Source organism: Bacillus rossius, chromosome 1, assembly GCF_032445375.1.
Source record: "Bacillus rossius redtenbacheri isolate Brsri chromosome 1, Brsri_v3, whole genome shotgun sequence".
In the NCBI taxonomy this organism is placed as follows: domain Eukaryota; kingdom Metazoa; phylum Arthropoda; class Insecta; order Phasmatodea; family Bacillidae; genus Bacillus; species Bacillus rossius.
The window spans coordinates 54698826-54724710 of record NC_086330.1 but is presented as its reverse complement, the minus strand read 5'-3'; the positions used below and the strand labels follow the sequence as shown (position 1 = coordinate 54724710).

Sequence of the window (25885 nt, the reverse complement as noted above, 5' to 3'; positions counted from 1 at the left end):
GGTTGGGTATGGAGAACAGTGGGATGTTTCAGGAAGAAGAGTTGTGAAGAGTAGAAAGAGTCTACTATGCGGGTGTTGGGTGCCTGAACTTTATATCCGCCTTGGGTTTGGGGGGCGCTGGTTCTTTCGGGGATAACTGTGTCGTTTCCCGCCAGGCTGCCAGACAGCCTATACTAAATTAAAACGGGTCTCTCGTGTTAGTCAGTTCTCGTCCTGATGCACTGTTATAGACAATTAGAAATGGTGGTTACACTGATGGCTGGTCATGTTACGCATAGGCACTGCTCCAGTTACTTCTTAGCAATTGGCACAATACAATTACAGATTACACTAAAAAGGCATCTTATTATTTCCCATTTGTCATGTGACTTTAGAATCCTTTGTGGGTAGAATTTTAGAAAAATCCTTGTGCCTAAACGATCTCAAGAAATAACCAAGAAACGAGTGTTGAAAATTTATTGTTCTGGTGATATGTTTATTTGTAAAATCATTTTTTTGTTTTCTTAAAATTATATCTCACAAATTTCTCGATTCTTAATGAACTATCGATACTGTAATGTTATCTACTTCAGCAACTAACGAGTTCATTTCATTTCATCATGCTTGCTGTGGTTAGTTCATTCGTCATTGCTGGTGAAGGTTCTGTAGTGCGTAAGTATTGCGATTTCTGCTTTTAGGTCTTAGTTTCTTTGTTAGTGTTTCTTATTTAATATTAATTTTAAACTCTTCCATGTTACTAATAATGTTTCTCTTATGAATATGTAAGTTTCGTTTATGGTAAAGCAATTGTCATAACTAATTTGCTTTCACAATGTTGCGAGAGAAAGTACCACGTTGTGTTGCGTGGCTGCTAGGTCTTGATGTTAAGAACATTTGTTAGGAAAGTTATGTTCTATAAACTGTTTACTTCTTTTTTTCAGGATACTTGAGTTGCTAAATCCGAAGAGGTATTTATTCGCCTACAATTCAAGAAATTTTTGATCTTGATGACAACAATCCATAAGGCACAAAGGAACTTGCTTTGAAGAGTGAAATTCAGAAGGGTTCATTTATAAAATTTTGTGGGGCTGAGTACTAAGTACGTAGCCTTGCATAAGTTTTCGTCGCAACACTTATGTGTGTCACACCGCAAGTGTTGTCTTATACCTTGTCTTTTGTCAGTCGTAACAATCCCTACGATGCAAGACGAAATTTCGGCAGCGGTGCGCTTTTTAATCCGCCTGATAGAGAAAAGCGAAAACTTTAACCACGACCAGCTTGAAGAATTCGAAGCATGCTTGTCAAAATTGTTAGTTGAACGTTTTCAAGATCATTGGTTTCCTGATCAGCCTTGCAAAGGACAGGGTTATCGCTGCATCAGGCTTAACGAACGGGATCCGCGAGACGCAATTTTGGAACAAGCTGCTATCGCCTGTGGTTTAAAATATGAAGATTTCAAATTACCTTTGGAGTTCACATTATGGGTTGATCCCAATGAAGTGTGTTGTAGGTAAGTCGTATAATAACTTTATTTATTCAATGTAATTGTGGGAGTCTAAGGCAAGGCTCAAATTGGTGTATCATATAAAATGACACTATACTACATGTAGAGTAATATGAGATCAGTAAACAGAAACTTAGGTAAAAAATTTTCATTCTTTTATGCTATCTGAAGTGCATAGTCAGAATGAGGATACTACTTAGCTCATGGGAGAACAAATATTGTTAATAGGTTTTCCTAATTATCATGTTTGCAGACACATGCAAGTAAAATTAAGTGAGCTTCATTTCCTTTTAATTATCATGAATGGTGTAAACATATGTCATTCCTTTGTGTTGTGTATTTTGATTGTAGCCTGAAATCGACCTGTCATTCTGCATATGTGCTATTAATGTACTAAAACAATTTTAGTCTAGCCCTAATTTCTTCACTTAAAAATTTGTTGCTGTATACTACATGTATATTCTGGGCAAATTTCTAAAGTAGCTGCTTTTTCGTAAATAAAATAATAAAATTCAGAATGTTATTTTTTTAACACTACATACGTTCCTCTATTTTCCCTAAAAAAAAAAAAAAAAAAAAAGTGTTTCAGAATTCTTATTGGTTTCTGAGAATGACTGTTTGTAGGTTACATTAGGTAATTAGGCACAGTTTGGGTGGTTTTAGTGTTGGCCCTGGTCTTGACATTCTGACATTAAACAGCCTTGGCTTTGTTGTATTCCTAAGAACCAGAAGATCAAGTTGCAGCTAGTATCAAGTAAACAGTAGGGTGGGAGTAGCAATTAAGCCAATAGCTTGTTAAAAACAGCTGTGTCGTTGCAACTGCTACTTAATGTAACCTAAAAACGGTAATTTCTCAGAAACCTTTAGTTTAGCATTGTATACTCTATTTGTTGGGTAAACAGAGTAACGTCTGCAGTGTTATAAAAACATTCTGAATTTTATTAATTTATTTACAGAAAAGCTGGAATATTAAAAATTTACTATTCCTTCAGTTTGTTGAGAAGCATGCTCAGTAGGATTTTGCAGTTTATTTCGAATACTCAATTTTTTTTTAATTAGTACTGGAGATAGTTGGTAATTTTGGGAAAATGCTGTTTAAAGTTCCTTTTGTCAACCCACATTGCTATAGTCAAATAATGAAGAATTGGTTCTTGTTTGATTTTGGAGTACAGATTAAGAAATTCTTGAAACACTATATTACCTTGGAAACTTTTATAGTGCTTATTTCTAAATCAAAATTAATAATAAGGGTTATAAAGATTGAGGAAAATTTTGGAACAGAGCAGCCTATCCACAAAGATTTCTTCATACAAATTACCAGAAAATTTTCCAATAAAATATTTCACTGGCTACTTCTCTTGACACGCCTGGTAATTGTAGCCATCTGGGTTGATTTCAGAGTGTAGGCTATATGGTGGCTGTTAGGTCTGGCAGCCAGCTGTAAAACATTTTCTTGCTAGTTTTTACGTAATGGAAACTGTAAACTTATTTGAAATGTTTGCTGCTGTTTTGAAGCACTCTCATAAAGAACATAGGTATAGCAGGGTGATCACATTCTGGAAATTTGGGGAAGTTAGAATTGTTCAAGGATAGTCGGGGAAGTTGGAATTGGTTAGGTAAAGTCAGGAAATTCTCTTGAAATCCTTGAGTTGTCATTGAAATTCTGAAGTGATAATAATTTGATGGGAAAATTTTTATGCGCCAATCTGCCATCCCTCAGAAGGTGAAAGCTTATTTTTTCAAATGGTTTTTTAGTACATTGTCATTCACACTATAAAATGGCATATTGTTATGATTCAACTATAAGATGATCTCAATTCTTGACTATTCTAAGACAGGGTGATAGGAGGCTCAAGACTAAGAATGAAAGACAATTCAATATGGAGACTTGATTTACTGTCATGTACTATTACAGTGTTAGCGGTCACCTAATTCCGACAATGATCAGGGGGTCTCGCTACCACACCTTGGCAGGTTCCTTACCCACGCTGTGATGGGTCGCGCTCGCGGCAGGTTCTCGACGACGGAATGCGGCTGCCGAGGACCACTGCGCTTCGTGGTTACGATGTCGCGACTTAAGCCGTCCAGTTGCCGCTGACCAGAAGAATCCCCTTCTCGACGGTGGCTGTCGTTTTTATCCTTCTGTCCGCGTCCGTGTTGTCCCCTTTTCTCTTGCAGCAGCGGTCGGCCTTCGGCGACCCGCGTCGCTGTTTCGCTGGCGGTGTTGAAATTGCTGACACCTCGTGTTTGACTCAGGGCGAGCCTCGAAGACGCTTGCCAGAGTGCTCAGAGCGAGTCATAACAATATGTATGGTTCTCTTTGAATTTTTAAGTGTTAAAGAAATTTCAGAGGAAACTAGGCCAGCTATGGTGTTGATAGAGGCTGGGTTTATTCTTTGTTTCTTTCAGAAAATATCAAAACAGGTAAATTATTTAATATAAATTAGGGAAATTTGAAAATTTGGTTATAGAAAATATGGGAAATATTACAAATTTATGTGGACACGCTGTTTTAATACTACATTAAAAAAATATATATATATATTTTCCCACAGTAATTATTTATTAGGTGAGGTTGGAAAACTTGTCATTTTAAAGCTTGTAACCTGTTAAGTCAGTCCAGCTAACAAGCAAACATTATGAGATTGAAAACTGTTCAAATACGCACTGTTTTCAATATTGTTACGAACGTGAGCAAGGCCGGGACACGTGCAGGTGCAGAGCTGGCTGGCGGCCGCCTAAACATGAGACGCGCCACGCGCGCCTGGAACATTACAAGGATTATCGCTTTCCTCCCCCCCCTCATTCGCTCTGCTCCCCATGCGGCCCTGATAGCTAAGACACCTGACACCTCAACGCTGCAGAGTTACGCGAGCCGCCGACACGTGTTTCGAGAGATTTATGCCGTCGGGTCGGCACGGAATGACGCGACTGGCCCCAGCCACGCTCGTGATTTCTGGAAAGCGCCTGGGCTGATGATATAAAAGCCGGGGGACACCGGCCTCAGAGAGTCAGTAAGAGTTCAGTCGGGAGTTCTCCCGCGGCAGAGTTTCCGGGGCGATAGTGCCGCGGGTGCGGCAGAGTGGCGAAGTCCTTGGATGAAGGTTCCAGGGCAGGGAGTGAGTGAGTGGAGTGGGGAGTTTTTCCCGCGGCAGAGTTTCTGGGCGATAGAGCGGCAAAGTCCCTGGACGAAGGTTCCAGGGCAGAGAGTTCAATTCCGGGCGATAGTGTCGCGGGCGCGGCGACTGAGTCCTGCAACGGAGGTCCGCGAGGGGTGCTGCGGCGAGAGTTGCGTCAGAGGTGCGGCCCAGCGAGGTGTGCAGTGTGTTCAAACGAGCTACTGGGAAAGCAACATTTTTTAAAGTGCAATTGATTATTTGCCATTTTAGAAGATTAATTGTTAGTGACATAAGTAGTGGCCATCAATAAAACTGTGTAGTGTAATAAAATCTTTAATTGGGCTATCCTTTACGAACCAGCGGTAAATCGTAACAATATAATTATTTTTTTTGTAATTGTCTGATGTTTGATAAAAATCAGTATTATCAAAGGCACCATAACTATTACATATATGGTGAGATCTTTTTTACAAGTTGTTATGAACATTTAGACTTTGACAGCTGAATATTGTAAAACTAAAAATAATTCTTGATACATAATAACCTAATCTGGTGCTTCATGAATGAGTGTATTTTGTATATTACATCATTAAATTATGCTGTCGGTCTAAACAATCTTTGCAACAGCCTTAAAATAGACTTCACCTTTATCTGGATCACTGTCTTATTTTTAAATTTATTATTATTGAGAAAAATGAAACACTTTTACTCATACTGTGCCATTGTATTGTGTCCATAAAAAAAAGATATTTAACTATGTGTGTATATGTATACCATGTACAAACTCAATACTAACTTAAGAATCATACTAATACCCTTTTTTACTTGGTAAGTACTGTTTGAAATCTGTGACATGTAAAATGTAAACATCTGTGGTGTATTAAGAAGGTTGTGTTGTAATGGAAAAAGTAATCTGATCTGCTTTTTAAGCTACAGTTACTCACTCATGGTATAGGCAATAAATAGGGACTGGAAAAATTTGCGGTTTCAGTGACCAGTAGGATAAACTCCTCGATCCTCTATCTTCTTATGCAAATTACACCTGCTGATTGGCTACTAATCCATGACACCATTCAACAGGAATGCTTGTGATTGCAGTTTTTTTTGTTAAGGATTCTTCATTGGCTTACTGTCATTCAGGTAAACTGTTGTCCAATCACGGAAGTAGCATGAAGTTGAACAAGTTTAGATTCTAGCCATCGTAAAATTAATCCGCGAATTTTCCGGTCTCTGGCAATAAATACTGGTAAACCAAATTCCTTTTAAGTATGTCCCTCCTTTAATTTTCTAATTTAAAATCCCATTAAGATTGTTTTACATGTAATAGTTAAGCATAAATAACTGTACCGGAACTTATTATTATTTTTTCAGGTATGATTTTGAGATTTCACGAAACGTGTAAACACAATTTACTAGAAATCTTAATAAGTTTGGTCTTATTTAATGTACATTATGCAAGTAACAGCAATTTTATTGCTATCATAGTTGTTTTTTCCGTGCGCACTTTTGAGTATACAAGTGCTTGCTGTATGCAGTATTTATTAACAGGTAGAGCTAATAACCAAATACTAATTACTTAGTTAAATTAAGCCTAATTTTTAAAATAGTAATACAACACATGCAGTTCTAGAAAAAATATTTACTCTCTTAAGTTTTTACAGTAATTGTGTACAAAGGTGACTGGCAGATCAGCTAGATTGTAATCTTATCATTATGGCATTAATGTAGATAAATGTAATCATTGAAAACTGCGTTGTTTCAGTATGGACTATTCTTAGTAAAGTTGTCGCCCAATACAGCCCACTATCAGTTTACATATGATGGTAGATAACTAACGGCGTGAATAACAAAGCATGTCTCGACTAAAGGCAAAGAATCTCATTAGACATGACTTTGCCTAGCATATAAAAATGTGATCCGTCATTTAAGTTATAAAGCCATTGGTTTAGGTGATGGTATATATATTTTGTAAAGAACATCCAGAGAAAAAAAAGTTATATATTTATTTTTTCCTTTTTTTTCAGATAAGGATATTTGTGCATGAAATGAGATGTTTGTAAAAAAAATAGCAAATGTGATAATGTGAAATCACGTATGTAATAAAGTTCATGGAATTTGTGTTAGTCTGTGCAATGTAACTTTTCTCAAATTTTACACTTCTAAAGTAGTAGCAGATGTTAGTATTTCCCATCACTTGCAAAGCATCACATAATGCTTGTTTGTGAACAATGACAACCACGTGAAGTAGTTTACCAACACTTGACAGAACAACAGTGGGGTAAAGATACATAGAACACTGGTACTATTTAGAGCACTTTCAAATTTAAGACAAGTTACAGAATACAGACAATTAGTAGTATTCTAAGACGTTCCGTTAAGGTAGCGAATAAGCACAACCTTTTTGGGATATAACCATAGCCGTAATCTAATTCGCGGGCCGTATTCCAGAATGTGCCCCAAACTGTATCCCAGTAAGGGATCAGATTGGCAGCCATTGTAATAAATGGGGGCATGAGTGAAGCTAGAAACTGGTTCCAGTGCATTCTAGTGGACGTTTGACAACCATCGACATAATTGTCATGGCAAAAATACTAGAGATAGCAGCATCGTCGCAGGAATTAAATGGTGTTATTCTAAATTTTCTCAAGTACTTTTAAAGTTGCGATTATTTCTTGTTATGACCATTAAAGTGTACAAAGTGTATTCCAGGATAGTTTCACTACCATAAAGCTTCATTTGGCACACCAAAACACTTGGTACATCCCCGATGTTCATGAAATTAAATATATATGCGTTAATGATGCCAGATGTGTATCTGCCATCTGGACAAAATCAACGAAAAAGTGAGCTCTGTGCATGCACGAAATTCGGGCAACAGATAAGTCACAGATAGGACACCATGTCCTGTTGTGCACTAGGAATACGGTTAGGTAACATATGTAGCATATTCAACACCTTAACCCTTATTTTTGTGTCTTGGAATACTGGCCTATTTGTAGTTTGTTTGTTTGTGTAAAGGAAAATTTATGTGATCGTTAGCTGTGGTTATGGATAAGTTTAAATGGAATACATGCTCATTTTAACTTAGTTTCTTGAATGTAATTTTTTCGGTCTTGCTTTTCAAGAGTTTTCACTATATTATAGTACATTTTGTACATTGAGGCTATAGATGCAATTATCATGAATAAACTCTCAAGTTATGTTATTGCTGTGTAAACATGGTTTAGTACTATTGCAATAGATAAGTGTGAAGGTCTTGAATACTTTTGGGTTTGAGCCGAAACCTAGCGTTCTGCTGGAAGATAAACTGTGGCATGAATCAATAGGTAGGCAGAGGTGACAGGCATGATGAATCATGCAGAGTTGTTTTGTTGAAGACAAAATTAGACGTGAAAATAAAGTAGGGCAAAAGACAGCTTGGTGACACTTGTTTCAGGTGTGGTGGACAAGCCATAACTTGTTGCTTTAAGAGAAGTGTCTTAAATCCATCTGCTTATATTTTGATGTCGGATTGCCTTTCAGACGACATAATCTGATCTGAAGGGGATCAAGGTGACAGTGGTCAGATCACTTGCCTCCCAAAGCGATCAGTGTTTGATTCCCAGTGTTGCCAAGTACTATGGATTTTCCTGTATTGTTTACCCATGCAGAAGTCCAGTCACAGCATTATGGAGTGTTATTTATTTATTACGGAAACAGCATTTAGCCGCCTGGCTGTTGCTGCAGTTGTGTGATAATTTTGGTAAATACCATTTTGGTTGAATCCAGTTTGGTAGAATCCAGTTCATTGTGTTTAGTTGTGCTAGTAACATAAATTTACCCCCAAGGAGGTTCCGTAATTCAGGCATGGAATGCTTACATTTTCAAATGATAAGTTAAATCTTTTGTAAAGATCTTAGCATAAATATAAATTGATTCATATTTTAATTTTTTTTAGACCTATGTACCTTTTAATCTGTTTATAAGGGATGAAATAGCTCATTGCTGTACAAGTGTGTCAATTGTTTAGTGGTATCATTTGCCATGACCTTTATCGTATTTGCTTTACATGTGTCTTATTGAATGTATAACTGATTACTGACTGCTGTGGATTCCCGGTGAGTTTATAACCCCTTTTCTTGATTGGGGAAACATGGCGACGTTGCATTTAGCTGGTGGGTTTTCTCGGGCTACTTCCGTTCCCCTTGCCGATGTGTTCCGTTGCTGGAGATTGTATTTGTAATAGTGAACATAACATCTATAAACTTATTTCAGGAATGCTGCTTGTAACAGAGTAAAGAGAAATTCAAGCAGACTGGGAATGAACAAGTTGGTTTTTATAAGTTGTTTGTGTTGGTGGTGATGAATGACTGTAAAAAAATTGTATTTCCAGGTTTGGTGAGCACAAAGGTTCCTATTGCACACTGGCACACTTTGATAAAGAAAACATGGACTTGAACAAAGAGATGGAAAATGACAGCGAAATCGCAAAGGAGACAAAAGAAGAGGTGAGTATTGGCCACACTTCACTATCAAATTGTAGTGTTAATTCTTAATAGTGTCGGGTTTGTAATGTTTCCGAGAACTACCAGTGTGATTTGAAGGTGCAGGGGTCATATGTATGTTCGAGAAATTCTTGGGATTTGCAACATGCACACATCTGGGATATCACTGAAACTATGATCAGCTGTTAGTGTAACTAGAAATTGTAATTGTGCATGCTTTTAGGAAACTTAAGGCGGTGCCTCGAGGCTCTCAAAACCTAGTTTTTCCTAATTATAGTTTACCCTACTGTAGGAATAAGAAATGAATTTGGTAATATATTATATTTATTTAAATTTACAACTAATTCACAAACTGGACTCTGTGTACATTGGCACTGTGCGTGCCTAGAGTGGGCTAGTATGAGTTAGCCTACGTGAACTTGGAGGTGGTGGACCTTTAGTTGTAGCTGGGTGTGCTTCAGTTCAGGCTTAGATGAAACAAGCATGTCACGAGTCTACTGAAAGTAATGAATGAGTGTGCCCAGACTTTAGGCAGCCAGTTGTCGGGAATTACGAACGAGTGAGACCCATGGTACTAAGACGACAGGTACGCGCGCGCGCATCGCCTCCCCTCGCCCCGCAGCTGCCGACGTCACGTGGCTGATAGCTCACCCAACACCAGCAACTACAGTAGCTCTGTACGTCTTGTCATTCTTTCGTTGGCAGTAAAAGCTGTCTACGGTGTACGAATTTCATTTAAATGTCATACTGTGCTGTTTATGGTTGTAAAAACAGTAGCAGAAACAGTGATGGGATAAAGTTTTTTCGCTTTACAAAAAATGAGGATCTTCAACAAGAATGGATACATTGCTGCCGCAGAAGCGACAAAATTAATGTAAAAAATGGTAAGTAGCCTATATCATTCTGTACTAATCAAATGTGCAGAAATATATTTGTGTTTGCAGTTGCACCTTATTTATTAAAATTGGTCAGAAATCATTTTATTGATAAAGGTTTCATTGTGAAAGGTGAGGAGATCGATAAAGACTTTGTACAGCAATTGCTCAACAAGTCTATTTATGAATTCGAACTTACACAGCATAGATGTCAGAGGTTCTGGAAGACAAAAAGTAAAGCCAGCCGTTAAGGTGTTTTCTAATTCGGTATCAAATGCAATTACGTATCGCAACGAAAAAAAAGTAATTGTAGGAAATGCACAACCACCAGCAAAAGTTTTGAAACTTTTTAATTATTGGTTTGATGTTTTTAATTCGTGTCGCCCTTGTGATGCGTACGGTACAAAATTAGAACAAAATGATATTTTGAATGAAATGTCTGAACTAACGGAATTTCTAAGAGTCAAAGGCGCAAAGCGTACGTTGCCTTTTCAGATCGGCATACAAATAAACAAGTCTCTACAGTCCCTCTTTACTGACCTAAAAAAAAATATAATATCAAATACATAACCACAGTTAAACTGAACCAAGATGTGTTGGAGTGTTTTTTTCCGTATATTAGAGGCATGGGACATCAAAATACGCATCCGTCGCCCATTTACTTTAAATACAGAATTAGAAACTACATATTGGGAAAACATTCTGCAGCAGTTTTTGCTGAACGGAAAAACACGGATGAGAAGACAGACTAAATGTGTTTGGTAAGTGATTTTTCGTCAAATTAAATGGAACAGGGCAGTGCTTATCAGAATGAAAGTACAGAACTACTTTTGTGCAAGGAAATGCATTTTACAAAGACATTTCAGGAGAAATCACCTTTAAATGAAATAGATCTTGCTGACATGGAAGAAATAGACTTAGATTTAGAGGACAGGCCCCTTTCAAGTGACGAAATTTCTCTTGAAAGGCTGAAATATGTTGCTGGCTATATTGCTCACTGTTTCAGAAATAAAAATCCTGACCTTGGCACTACGGATTTCAATTCGGAGGACGATAGCTGGATACATGTACAATCAAAGGGTAACTTAAAAGGGTAACTTTTGAATTAATAAAGATAGCTGAAATGTGTTTTGATAATATTCATGGCAACAATTTGTGCAAAAAAGAGCAGATTTTTTAATCACTGACACAAATGATTTGCGGAACTACTGAAAATAAATATCCAGAAGAAGTTATAAACTCTCTTGTCACGACAAGAACGTATATGCGTATCAAGTATTTGAACATGAATATGTTAACGAACAAGGCCAAAAATGCAAAGAAAGAAATAAGATGAGGTAAACTACCCTCTAAGATTTTTCAATGTGATAGTATCCACTTTCCTTCACTAAAATATGTATGTTCATAATTTATTTACGATGTTTTTAACTACTATATTTAAGAAAAGCATTTATTGTGCATATCGCAGCAATTATGTAGGGCTTAGGGTATTTATTTTATTCCAAATATTGAGTATGTCATTTTTATTGCCTTTATTAAAAATAATATATACATATGTTAACAATGTAACAAAATTGCGAAATTTTTGTATTGCTATTGCAATTTCGTTTCTTGTAAACATTATTGTAGACTTTTTCATATTGAAATTAAATTTGCTATAGGGTTGTTTGTATTTTAATTATACAGTTATAAGATGTTTTTATATATTGTTTACTGTTTACAAACATTTGAAAAATATTTCCTTAACCATATTTCCATTTCCATGGAAATAGTCTTGTTAGCTTTTCGGGTAACTCTTCTACATGGATGATAAGACGATGCGACATCAAAAACATATCACACCACCTTTACATAACTATTAAACTAAGAGGTGTTTTATTTGCATAATATTAAAGTATAATGTTTCCTTGTGGCGTAGGTGATTTAGAATTTCCATTTATCTAGAAAAATGCGCTTTCAAAATGATTTTTAACACACAGTGTTTCGGAAGGTTTTTGAAGAAAAAAATTGTCTACGCGTTTTATTTTTTTGCAGCTGAATTCGGGCACGTGCATGAAATATAATTAATCCGTAGGAAGCGCAATGTTTTAAAGTATTGATGTTGAATAATTGAAAAGATTTATTGAAATATTGTGAGAGAACGAGCGAGTTGAGTGAGAAGATGTGCGGAAGTGGCAGAGGTTAGCTCTCAGCCACATGACGTCGTCGTGCGCAGTTGCGGACGGAAAAATAATCCATTCCGCCTCCCCATGAGTGTGACCATGGGTTGGGAGTTAGGCATTGTGAATGTTTTAATTTCATGCACGTGTAATGTAACCAGAGGGAGGTTAGTGTTTTGTGCAGTGCAGGGTGATCCAAAATTATAGGTAGTCAAATTGTTGACTCATGTAATTTATGAAACAGAAACTGTAAAAGAGTTGGGGGGGGGGGGGGGGGGTTGGTGTTAATCAGAGAAGGTAAAAGGATAGATTTTCAATACCTTCAAACTCCTATCTTTCCCTCACCATAGTGGTGTCTGAGCAATCATGGTTACAAAGCATCTCTGAAGAACTTGTTAATATTGTTATTGATGTGTTCCAATTTCATCTTGAGTTTTTTTTTTGTGTTCCTCTGCTGAGTATACATACCTAATTTTATTCAATATTAGTCTAAATTCATCTCACTACGAAGTGCATGGGTCATATTTGAGTCACTTTCATGTGATCTTGTTACGCCATCAGTACGAGCACTGTGGAGTTTGTGACACACATAAAAAAATAGTTACCATCAGTTCGTATCATAAATAATGCTGTGTGTGATGTGTTTGATGGTATATGGTGCAGGGTTCATACACGTCCTGGAAAACCTGGAATTTCAAAAAACTGTTACCAGTACTGGAAATGTCCTGGAATTCGCAAATAATTGTAAATTGTCCTGGAAATTTTATCGGTATGCACACTCTGTGTTACAGTAAAACACTTGATTAAATAACTTAAGTTTCCTTTAACTGAAGTAAATTCTCCGTCCGTGCAGCATGTATTGTAAACAAACATAAATTCATAGATAACATGTCGTGAAGTAGACGTTCATCTATAAACTAAAAAGACGTAATACACGAACTTGCACTTTAAAGCTGTTTTTTTTCTTTCATGTGTTTGCACCAATGTGATTTTTTTTGTGGATTCTCAAAGTTAATGATCAAAATTAATATGAACATTATATATTAATGCAGATATACTAGTAAAAACATTTTTAAAGCCATTAAAATGAGGAAATTATTATTTACTTATAGTCAGATCTGTACATAATTCTAACTTTTATATTAATTTGCCAGTAATACTCTTAGCAAGAAAAAAATCAGTTTCCTTCTTGTCACAAATCATAAAAATATATTTACAGCTGCAAAGCTTTCAAGTTAATATTTTCCTACGTGGAGGATGTTGTTTCAGAACGGTCTATTGCTATTTGGCCACAAGTTACAGCATTTGTCGATTCTTACAAAGGTAAACCCAAATCTGCTCTGTGTACCAAGTCTTTTCAGACTGTTCAGAAGGCTACTAAAGATCCACTGATGGTTGCCAAATTGTCTTTCTTTTCCTTTATTGGAAGTCAGATACAACCATACCTCAAGTGCTACCAGACTGATTCTCCCATGATTACTTTCCAAGCTTCTGACACAATAGAATTGTTGTATGGACTAATATCATTATTCATAAAGAAAGAAATTTTGGATAAGGCAAACAATGATGTAGATTTGTGTGCACTTGATCCTAATAGCAAGGATAACGCAGTGTTTACGAAGAGTATCGAAATTGGTTTTGCAACAAGAAAACAACTGATTATGTGTGTTACACAAAAGAAAGTCACAGGCAAGGATGTTTTAGTGTTCAAATATGAATGTCTACAGTTATTGAAAGTATTGGTTAAAAGAATTCAAGATAAAAATCCATTGAAATATCCTGTAGTGAGATTTTCCAGGTGTCTTGACCCTAGAACTCTACTATGCAATGAAACTGAAACCACTGAAACATTTAAAAAGTTGCTTCAGCAGATTGAAAATAGAAAACTGATCAGTACAGGTGTGTGTGATGCAGCTTTACTACAGTTCAAGTTGTTCCTCGGAGAAGTGTCACCAGATCCTTCACAGTTTACAAACTTTGATAGAAATACTCAAAGGTTAGATTATTTTTTTTTGTAAATATTTCCTGGACAACAAACAGTATGCAGATTTGTAGAAAGTATTTAAACTTATTTTGATTCTGTCTCATGGCCAAGCATCTGTAGAACGTGGTTTCTCTGTCAACAGAGAAATGCTTGTGGAAAATTTAACAGAAAAAACTCTTGTAACAATGAAGATTGTGTATGATGAATTTAAAGATAAAAAAGTAAGTGATGTTATTTTCAGTAAAGAACTGTTGGCAAATGCTAGATCATCAAGAATGCGCTATCAGCACTTCTTGGATGAACAGAAGAAACAAACATCTAGAGAGGAAAGTAGTATAAAAGAGGTCACACATGTTAAAAACTGTCCAAGAACTGAAGAAGAAGAAGCTGCAGATTGAGAAATCATTTGATTCAATGAATAAAGAAGCTGATTCAATGGCATTACTTGCTGAGAAAAGAAATGATTTCACTCTTCTTTCAAAGTCCAACGCATACAGGAAAAATCATGTGAATCGGCAGCCGAAATCGCAAAGTTAAGTGAAGAGATTAAAAAACTGTTAAAAAAGGTACCTAATAATTGTTTTGTTGTAGTTTATAATCCTGGAAAAATATTGAAAAACAGCATTTTTATTATTATTAGTGTTTATCTTTGAATTAAGTGATTGCCATTTTATCGATTACAACATAGTATCAAATAACAATTGTTATTTTTGAAAATCTGTGAAATGTCCTGGAATTGTCCTTGAAATTTTTTTTCAATTTGTGTATGATCCCTGATGGTGACAAAATACACTTGACGCTATAATTTAGTGTATCAATGCAGTTGTATTGGTATTGGCTGATTTCCAAATTTTTTGGATTTTTGATAAATCATTTTCCAATTGATTCTTAAAAAACAAATACCATGAAAAAGCACAATAATTTCATCCATTCAGGTGTCACCCATATTTTTTTCTATATCTGTTTATACTTAGTTAAGGAGGCATCTTTTTTACTAAAATTTTTCTTGATTTAAGGCTTTACTTGAATGTTGAATGTTTTTTAATTAGTCAAAAGCATAATTTGTAATGTGCTATGCACAAATTTTATGCTGTAAAATACTTTTTTGTGTTCTGCCAAAAATTCTTAATAGTAAATAATTCTTTGTAAAGGTGCAGATTTATAACTTAAAAATACTGAATTTCTGGAGACTTGTGCTGTGATTGTTTACAAAAAATATTTTATTGAACCTGTATTGTATCGGTTGTCGGATCTTTAAGAAATATATTGTTACGATTTACCGCGGGTTCGTAAAGGATAGCCCAATTAAAGATTTTTATCACACACACAATTTTATTTATTACCACTACTTGTCACTTACAAATAATCTTCTAAATTGGCAAATAATTAATTACACTTTAAGAAATGTCAATTCCCCAATCACTCGTTCCTACCTCGCTGGGCCGCACCTCTGGCGCAACTCTCGCCGCAGCACCCCTTGTGGGTCTCCGCCGCCGCCGCCGTCACACCCTTCGCCGAGATCCCACACGACGACTCGCTCGCCACTTCACTCGGGACTCCGCCGCGCCTGCGACTCTATCGCCCGGAAACTCCCGACTCCACTGAACTCACTGACTCCCTGCCCTGGAACCTTTGTCCAAGGACTTTGCCACTCTGTCACACCCGCAGCACTATCGCCCGGAAACTCCGCCGCGGGAGAACTCCCGACTTCGCTCTGAACTGACTGACTCAGACTGACTCCTGACGTCCTCGGACCTATATATAGGCCCCAGCGAAATTCCAGAACTCACGAGAGCGGCCGGGGCCTGTTGCGTCATCGCGAGCCGTCCCGACGGCAGAAATCTCTTGAAAACACGTGTCGGCGGCTCGCGCAACTCCCAGCTGTCCGGTGTCAGTTACGTGTCAAAGGCAGGGCGCCGCGCGGGGAGTGGAGGGAAGGAGGGCGGAAAGCGACAATCCTTGTTATCTTCCAGGCGCGCGTGGCGCATATCACGTTGCGGCAGTCGCCAGCCAGCTCTGCACCTGCACGTGTCCCGGCCAATGTCACGTTCGTAACATTATCAATAGTTGAATTGAATCGGGGTTTATTAATATAGCCCACTGCTTCTTAAATTCCTCTCTGTTTCATATGTCTTCTGCCAATCTACTTTGAATTAGTTACTTATGACAAAAAATTGTTTTTTTAGTCCAATTTCTTTTATAAAACAGATTTTGATATTTTTTTATTTTTATGAAAGATAATGTGGTCAAAGTAATGGTAAAATTTATGTGCTGCATTTTTATGATGAAATAATTTGTAATAAATTGGTCTAAAACAGATAACATTCTGAACAATAAAAATAAATTAACCTATGTTTATACAAAAATCTTAAATTTTTTTAGTGATAAGTTAATGTACATAACACAAGCATGAATATGTTAACTTATTATTTAATTATAATACATGCAATGGTCGATTTTTTTTAATTTGTTAAAGTTATGTATATACATGTTTTGAGGTAAACTTTTTTTTTATCTGTTTACAATCTGAGAGAAATGAGTGTTTGCCTTTGAACGAGAGAATTTTAATCTCAGGCTTCACTATCTTATCAGGAAGTAAAGTTTAGCTGCATGAATTAGGTTTCACGTGGCGTGTTATGTTATAGATAGTGTTCTTTGTGGTTTGGTTTTACTACCTTGATGCATTCGTGCTTCAGGTTTCTTTATTTGTTTTACTGGAAAATTTAGATCCTTCAATGTGTGCTGCTTGTACTTGATCAGCACAAACTTTTATAGGGATTGTGATGATTTAATACTATTCTTTTCCAATCATACAACAAAACATGGCAAGGCAAACATTGCTAATTTTCAAATAATAATTCCTAACAGGATTTTTTGATGTGTAAACATCTTAGCTCTCTGGCGTAATTTTGTCAAAATGGAACTGAAGTCTGTAAACGGAAATGTTACAAAGATGGCAGAACCACATGTAGCAACATAAACTTGTTTATAGTTACTTTCGTAAACATTAAGGGTTATAATAGACATTTTGTTGTGCCATATGAAACTTTATGATAGTGAAACTACCCTGGAATATATTTGGTAAATTGTCATAGAAAAGAGTAATCACAAGGTTTAAAATACCTACCTAAGAAAATTAGAATTACAATGATTATAATACTTATTCTCCTTCTAAATTTCCAAGAGGCTTAGTAACACAGCGGAAGAGCATGCACTTGGTAACCTCAAGGGGTGCGGTTCATTTCACTGGAATTTTTTTTTAATTTTTTAATAATATTGTTACGAACGTGACATTGGCCGGGACACGTGCAGGTGCAGAGCTGGCTGGCGACTGCCGCAACATGATATGCGCCGCGCGCGCCTGGAAGATAACAAGGATTGTCTCTTTCCCCCCTCCTTCCCACACTCCCCGCGCGGCCCCCTGCCTTTGACACGTAACTGACACCGGAAAGCTGATAGTTACGCTAGCTGCCGACACGTGTTTCGAGAGATTTCTACCGTTGTGTCGGTGCGGAATGACGCAACTGGCCCCGGCCGCTCTAGTGATTTCTGGAATTGCGCCGGGGCCTATATATATGCCCGAGGACGCCGGCCAGAGGGGAGTCAGTTCAGAGTGTTTAGTCGGGAGTTCACCCGCGGCGGAGTTTCAGAGTGATAGAGTCGCGGGCGCGACGGAGTCCCGAGCGAAGTTGTGAGCGAGGAGTCGAGTGGGATCTCGGCGAAGGAGAAGTGCGTCGTCGGCGGCGGAGTGTGGCACCGGAGTCTCGCGGTGGAGACCCACGAGGGGTGCTGCGGCGAGAGTTGCGCCAGAGGTGCAGCCCAGCGAGGCGTGTGGAAGGAGTGACTGGGGAATAGACCTTTCTTTAAGTGTAATTTATAATTTGCCATTTTAGAAGATTTTTGTAAGTGACATAAGTAGTGGCCATCAATAAAACTGTGTGAAATAAAATCTATTAATTGGTTTATCCTTTACGAACCCACGGTAAATCGTAACACTATGATACTGTTGAATCAGCTCAATAAGGTTAATGTCTAACAGGCTGATTTAAGTCATTTAAGCAAAAAAATATATACAAACATATACTTAAGTGTTATAATAGTATGTGCTTTAAAAAGTTTCAGGTTAAAATTCTACTAATGCCATAGTAGTATATCTTTTAATGTATGCAGAAAGTTTATAGTATTAACTGTTTAGTGAATATCAACAACTGGGCAGTATTTTAATGAATTTCCTTGACAAAAATCAGGTCGAAAGCCAGGGTTTTATTGGAGCCATTTCTATTAGTTCAAAATTCCTTGTTTTTTTGTGCTGCTGTGTTTGATGGTGGCAACCAACGTTTATGATTCAGGCAGTGTATTGTAGTGGGGGGGGGTGTTTGCAGAAAAAGTATGTGATTCACACCCAGATATTTTGGTATTTGAAAAGAGACTATTTTATTTATCACACTAGGCATTATTTTAAAGAGTTCTATGTTAAGTTTGTGTCTTTGAGTTTTGTATTATAAGTTTTTTTGCAACATCTGAGTTTGCTTGTTACTGAGGTCAGATGTTTACACATCGCTGATGAGTACTGAAAGAATTCATATTTAAAAAAAATCTGATTTGTATTGTAAATTGATGAATCTTAGTTGAAACAAAGCTAGTTCTACATAGTTGTGTTGATTATCCATTTCAGTCTCACCATTCTGAATTTGTCTCTTCTGATACTCTTGTTTTAGTCTTTAAGTCTCCCTGCATTTAATGTAAGCAATTCATTTTCATCTTATACACCTTGTCTGTTTAATTTGTTAACAGTGCCATTTTAATTGTAAAGGGTCAGCTTTTCATTATTATTTTTTAATATTTGTTCATAAATTTGTCCCTATGACAGTTTACACACTCATATAAAGGTGAAAAATCTAGTTGCAATTTTACTGTTAACAAAATAAAATTACAAAATTTTTTTCTAGTTATAATGTGGCATAACGTGGGCTTGTTTGGTGTGACACCTTGAATGAAAGTTGATTTGCTATATTTTAAATATGTATTATGAAATGTTGTAGTATGTAAGAATATATTTATTCTTTTGTTAACTAAATAAATCCACATGCACACTATGTATAAAAAATTTATAATCAGCTCATTACATCTTACATTATTATTATTATTCAAAGAAAATACTAGCAACATAACAATTAACATTATATTTGATTACATTAAAAACTTAGTTTTCAATCTTTTAAGAATTTAGAAGAAACCTTGACAAAGGCCATAATGTTACTTATAAAGTGATGTTTTCTTACACAGATTGTGACCTGTTTAACATCAAATATTACTGTAGGTTCAAAATTAGTCATACGTAATTTATCCTACTGGTATTTTAACCTCAATGTTGTTCACTCACACTGATTGCAACACATACAGCCATTGCAGAACAGAAGTAATGAGTAATGGATTGTAGTTTCTTTGATCAGGATACTGCACAATCAAACACTTAAAACACGTAACCAGATGTTGACTTAGTCTTGTTTGCTGCCACCCAGTCTGCATGGATGAATCACTGAAGAGCAGGTCTCTTCTTTTGCTTTGTTAAGATCAGCTGAGTTTTGCTAGAACTTCTCACAGCCATCTGTATGTCAATCCCAGTGTTTTTATGGAAGCGACTCTCTGAATTTTACTATCATCAGATTCTTTCATTAATATTATGTTCAAGTAGTAGAGTAAAAAAAAAGCTTGTAATGCAGCAAAAATTAATCACTTATGATCTAGGAGTTTTGACATACTTTCATTGAATACACTTTGCTTTGTCGTTACAATATTTGATGATGAAAGTGTCATACTTTATACAACACTTGCTACAAAAGTTTTATGTTGTTTGATTATTGTTTTTTTAATATACCAACTTCTGCGTACTATTTGGTTTCCAAACAAAGATGAAGGAATAATTTTGATTGTTTTTTAATATACCAACTTCTGCGTACTATTTGGTTTCCAAACAAACGTGAAGGAATAATTTTCATATAGGATTTTGTATTTAGAATTTATTACACATTTACAGACAAGTTTTGGGTTAATTTCTTGATTGCCTAATTTGCTTATTTTATATTCCTACCAACAAGTTGTTAGTTAGAACATTTTTACCTGGGCTGAGAAGTGTGGTCGTGGGAATGTGAAATATTTAGCAGAACAGGTTAAAAGATTGCAGTTAATTTTGCAAAGTGACTAATGAATTGCCTTAAACTTTATACTTAAATAGAATAAATCTAGTAAAATTGTCTTCTCTTTCCTCCCAATTATTTTCACTTAATCCATAATTTTCGAATTGGGCACTGTGAATGGGATATGATACTTTGTAGGTTATGTACATAATGCCTCCTTAATATTATTGACTTCTTAGGGTGTCTACAGGTTACAAACGTCATGAAAAAGTAACGAAACTGAAAGACAGGTCACAAAAGTCATGAGAAGGTCCAGAAGTAAACAGCAATGGTGTTGGAAGTCACAAAACTTTTAATTTCCTAACTTCCTAACTTTAATTTTTTTTTTTATACCTCTTCAGTGGACACTGTCCACTCAAATAACTTACATAACTTTTGAAAGGTTTTTAGCTTTTGAACTAAAAAATCAGTATATCGTCCGGAATGTTTTTAAATTTTACCTGTTAAACTCCCTAATTAATTTTTTTCCAGTTGCACAAAAATACTTTTAATATGTAGGCGTTTTTTTCTTATTCTTTTTCGTACTTTGGCATCAGGTAATGTTTGGCACACACAATTTGTTAGTGTTTCACAATGCTGTATGAATAAATTTTTAATTACTCTTTGTTTTTGTGTTTCTTTTGTCAGTTATGAATGATAGGTTTTCATAAAATCCATTTTTGAAAAATAATTATTGAACTACTTACTGTCAATGAGGTAAAAATAAATTTGTAGTATTTGCGTATATTTGTCTTAGAGAGATCTAAAGTATGGAAAGGCACCGTGGATGCTGGAATGTGTGCCTTGAGAAGGAGTCTGGTCGGGTGGTTTCCAGAGCACTCCCCTGGGCGTGAGCAACCAGCGCAGCAGCCCGAAGCGAGCGGCCGGCCGCGGCAGCAGTCCCAGGCACAAGCACGGCAGTCCGCGCGCCAGCCGCGGCTGGGGGGTCCACGGTGGCTACCAACACCCGCCCCTCCAGTCGTGGTACAACCTCCTGCCCCCCCACTGGCTGGCCGCCCCCTCGCCGTCCCCCTACCACCTCAGCCACCCGCTCATGAGGTCCCCGCCCATGGGCAAGTGGGGGGGCCACTTCAACCAGCACCCGTCGGTTCGCTACTGGCACTCCAAGCCCGCCGTCAAGGTGTAGCCGCCACCACAGCCCTTCAACTCAGTACAAATGTATCACTCGCTCTCCATTATAATAGATTTTTGAACAGGTGTAGTGTAACATAAATTTGAACCATTTTTAAGAGCTCTGGTCACATACATGTAAATAACACACAGTACTTACCGGTACTTCCATTCGGCACAGTATTTTCGATTAACAGAATTCTGTGATTCTCTTATGTTGAGCTTCTGTCTTCTGCCATATACTTAGTGTAACAATGTTTTATATGAGTTTATTAATTGTAATATTCATAAAAAAAATCCTTATACATATAAATTAAATTTTAATAAATCCATCATGGCATTTTTATTTTGTAAGTAAGTTAACACAATTTAAGTAGCTTTATTATTTGTTTTATATTTACAAATATAATTTGAAGATTTGAGCATTATTTGTTTTAAATTGCTGCTGGCTATTACATAATTGTAGCTTCATTGATTGTAGCCTTTCATTTGCCTGGTTCTTTATCGTAAGTATTTCAACAGATTTAACAGTTTGTCATCGTTGTAGTTGACTGTACTAAGTGTCTTCTCTCCTAATTGCATGTTGGTGTGTAGTTCATTGTGAGACTGCTTGCATTACTGTCAACAGGCACGAGAATATTACTATAGTTTCACTTCAAGTAAATTTTGGTGACTGCATGTAAGAATGTGGCATGAAAACTAATAGTTGATTTATTGCACATGATTCTCATACTTCAGAAGCTGTAAGAGCTGTATGAGCTGTATGAAGCCTATTTCAGTATATTGTGATTGCCATGACATGAACCTTTCAATGATTATTGGTTGGATCAATTTACTGTGTCTGCAAATGAGACATAATTTTCTCAATACATTTAACATCTGCATATCTGTTCAAACTTTTAAGTCTATTCTACAAAAAATATAGGTACCTACCACTATGAGTGATAACATTTTATTAAAAAAAAACCATGTACTGTACTCAATAACATGTTTTTCAAAAAGATGTTTATTTGAACTTAACTGTAAACTCGGCTGTGTATTAACAATGAAAACATAAATAAATAAATTTAATGTTGGTTGAAAAGAGACAAAGCCTAATTTGTGTGAAAAACAAAGCCAAGTGCATTGTTATAACTGCTACTTTTTAATTAAACCACTTTAAGAAAAGAAACAAATATGAAACTTTTTACATAGGTTGAGTATGAATAACTAGGGAATATTGGATGTCTTAAATTTTGTTTTGTCTAAAATACTTTTTTTTTAAGGATAATAGTTTTTGTTTAAAGCATTTTTTGTCTGCTTCAGTAAGAGTATTTTGAACAGGTTCCACCCATGCTTCAAAAAGTTTAAGCTTGTCTTATGTCTAAATAACTTTATTACTATAACACACACCTTAGTTTATGTTTCATGGTCCCAGCCAGTTGATTGAGGTAACATGGAAAATAACTTGCAAAGAAAATTACAGTTTGGGTGTAGTTAGTGGCTCTTGGTGTATTGTTACATTTTTTCATTTGGTTTATAGGGACTTGCATTTAAAACCCAGCCAATCAAATGTACAGACCAGATGTATTAACAAATGTTCCATGGACTTGTGTTTTAACTTTTAAGTTTCTCCCAAGCCATCTTGGGTATGTTTATAGTGGATACTTCTAGTATACCACATAGTGTTCATTTAGGACGTCTATATTTATTGTGCTCTGTTTGGAAATAATCAACATTTCAGAAGCATTCAAAACATTCTTTGCTCATGGCAAACTGTTGGTGGATATTGTCACAAAAATGTTTTAATCTAATATAAAATCTATAAATATTTGTCTGAATTTGCTGCAAAGAGTATTAATGAATGCTTTTTTTTTTTTTTTTTGCATTTGGTTTTAAGCTGAAGATATTTTTGAGTTTTCTCTGCTTTAAAAGTGTAACCATTTTAGCTTGATGGGAGAATTAAAGAATTTTATTTGTAAAATTTGTTGCTTAAACTGAATTTGGTTTTTTGTGGCAAATGCTTTTTATTCAGCGTAAGTTTTACCTGTAAGTCTTTGTGCAATCTAGTTTTGTATGTTGCATGTTTTGCTAATTTATTCCAAATGTGCAATTAAATTTGAAGCTGAAGCACTAAGATTCCTTAAATGGTGTTTGCCTTCAAGAATGAAAAGGTAAAATATATGTTTGATTACTACCTTTCTTCCACTTTCACATTAATAATAGGGTGTTTGCAGTTCTTGAAAATCTTTTTATTTACACGTGTGTGGTTTAAGGCATTGGAAAAGTCCTTGTTATTTATTTTGGCAATGAATTTTTAATGTCTAGGAAACATAATAGTCCTTAAAAACAATAAATTGTATAAGTGGGCAGTAGTAATTATTAGGATTTTTTTTGATGTTACTTGTCAAGGTTTTTATTAGAAAAACATATGTTTAAATAAGTTCAAGCTCTTGAAGAGAACATTTACAAAAATTCCTAGAAATTTTTTTTTTTTGTTTATAATTTTTTTAAGTTTAGTGAAAATTGTATTGAAATATATAATAAAACTAAAAAATGGAGACATACAGTTATTCATAACAATGTTATCAATTTGGTTCTTGAAATTTTACCTTGAAAATTTTTTGAAAATAATAAAATTATAATTTCTGCAAGAACCCTGCATTGCACATTCTTCCATGTTCCCTTAAATACGTAGTTGAAAATTTATTGTTGGGTGTATTTTTCTGTATTTTATAATCACTGGTTGCTTGTAGTACTAAAACTTGCTGGCTAAAGAAAATTTGTAATGATTGTCTTATGGATGTTCCAAGAATCCCCTGATATTTTCCAAGAATATCTTGAATTGCAGTTTATTGGAACTATTGTTTTTTTGATGTAATAGTCCTCCTTGGGCTTGATAAGTCATGATGTTTGCAGGAATATAAGGCAAAAATATTTATTATACATTCTTAAAGAAAGATTCTGAGAGTACCAATGGATTTTTACTTTGAGATTTTTTTAGTTTTAAGATCGAGAATTGGTCAGTATTTTTCCAATGTTACAAATTTAGATTTTGTGTTGATATTGGTGACAATATATTGAGAAGTGATTACATAGTGTGCACTGAATGGTATGTTAAAATTTTATTCTAGTACTTATGTAGATGGATGATTAATTTAAATTAAGGGTAATAAGTAAAGTTATAAATGTTTACATCAGGGAAAAAACTAACTTATATGTAATTATTTTACATTTAATAATAAAGTTGTTGCAAATTTTTAAAAATATATATTTATGCTGCCTTGGTGACTAGTGCACTATATGATTTTGTTGATCTATAAACATTTTAGGCAGAAAACCAGTCAGCAAATTTGGGACACTTAGGTATAATGAAAGTGATTTGAAATAATAGTATTTTTTTAAATGTATATTTGCTGTAATGCTGCGTTAGTTTAACATGGGAAGCAGAAAATTCAGTACTTAAATGTTGCAAAATATATATAAGTTTTCAGTGGGCATTTTTCTTTGATATGTAATAGTGTCCATGTCACTGCAAATTGTTCAAAGCATTTTTTTAATTTCACGATAGCTTCTGAGTTATTGTGGAAACATGTATTTAAAAATACCTGCCGTCCCATTTGTGTTTTCATGTTAATGTTTGATCGTAAAATAATTGTAATTTGACCAAAAGTGTATATTATTGTCTTTGTGCGTGTGTTGGTGTGCGTGTGAATAAAATACATTATGAAGAGCACATGTTTTTGATTGCTGTTTTTATGCCAAGAGATATGTAGTGTGTGTTCCTAGAACACTTTTAAAATTGTTAAAGTGGGAGGTTATTAAGTTAGTATTTTTTTTTCATTTATTATTAATAACCTTAGGAAAACTTGCAATTAGGGTTGGGCTGATAACAGATTCTTGCAGGTGCCACTGCTACTGTACTGCTGATACCTACACAACCTTTCTTCTGTAATTCAGGAGATTATAAATGTTAGAATTTTTTTAGTGTATTAATTCTGATTAGAATTTGTCATAATATTGAACTTTTCTTTCAAAATGTTTCCCCTCAAGCTTTTGAAATTTTGTTTGTAAAAAAAAAAACTTTCACAGCACTGCTAACACAGGATAAAACTGCAAAAATATCCAAAGTCCTTGACTACATGGAAAGGTCATTCATCATCACTAGTAGCAGAGCTGGGAGGCCTGGGACTGCATACCACCATGTGGTACTATTGGGTGGGATGTGTGTCTACACGTCGGCAGATTCAAGGTTGTAAAGGGAGGCTGGCCTGCGTTTTCTAAACATTCAGGAGAGAGGGACTTGGCATAACGAGGTGTTTTTGATGGAGTGGCAACTGATAACTTTGAAATGTGGGAAGGGAAAGTTGTGTGGAGTTGTACACGTCCCCTTGTCTCAGAGAGCTGCAAGCGAGTATCTAACAGCAAATTTTTCTTGTGGAGTACCTCCCATCTACACCATGCAGTGGCTTTTGCTTCCCCACACACCTTACGA

General features: G+C 35.7%; 1 protein-coding gene across 2 annotated transcripts; it reads left to right on the top strand.

The window, feature by feature from the left end:
• The first annotated feature begins 579 nt into the window (after positions 1 to 579).
• Positions 580 to 25126, top strand: LOC134536209 (maternal B9.15 protein-like). 2 transcript variants are annotated; one of them, XM_063375871.1, is made up of 4 exons: positions 580 to 651; positions 921 to 1489; positions 8975 to 9089; positions 21116 to 25126. In XM_063375871.1, exons 2-4 carry the CDS (start codon positions 1179 to 1181, stop codon positions 21425 to 21427), a joined length of 738 nt encoding a protein of 245 aa, XP_063231941.1. In that variant the 5' UTR covers positions 580 to 651; positions 921 to 1178; the 3' UTR covers positions 21428 to 25126. The 2 variants fall into 2 exon arrangements, with proteins under 2 accessions (XP_063231941.1, XP_063231949.1); XM_063375879.1 differs by having other exon boundaries at positions 646 to 761.
• The last annotated feature ends 759 nt before the right edge of the window (positions 25127 to 25885 follow it).

What these genes read in the sequence shown, in the direction of transcription:
- LOC134536209 (XM_063375871.1), top strand. Translation starts at nt 1,179, where the DNA reads ATGCAAGACGAAATTTCGGCAGCGGTGCGCTTTTTAATCCGCCTGATA. An exon ending in CCCAATGAAGTGTGTTGTAG is followed by an intron (nt 1,490 to 8,974) that starts GTAAGTCGTATA and finishes TTGTATTTCCAG; the next exon opens with GTTTGGTGAGCACAAAGGTT. An exon ending in CAAAGGAGACAAAAGAAGAG is followed by an intron (nt 9,090 to 21,115) that starts GTGAGTATTGGC and finishes GGTGGTTTCCAG; the next exon opens with AGCACTCCCCTGGGCGTGAG.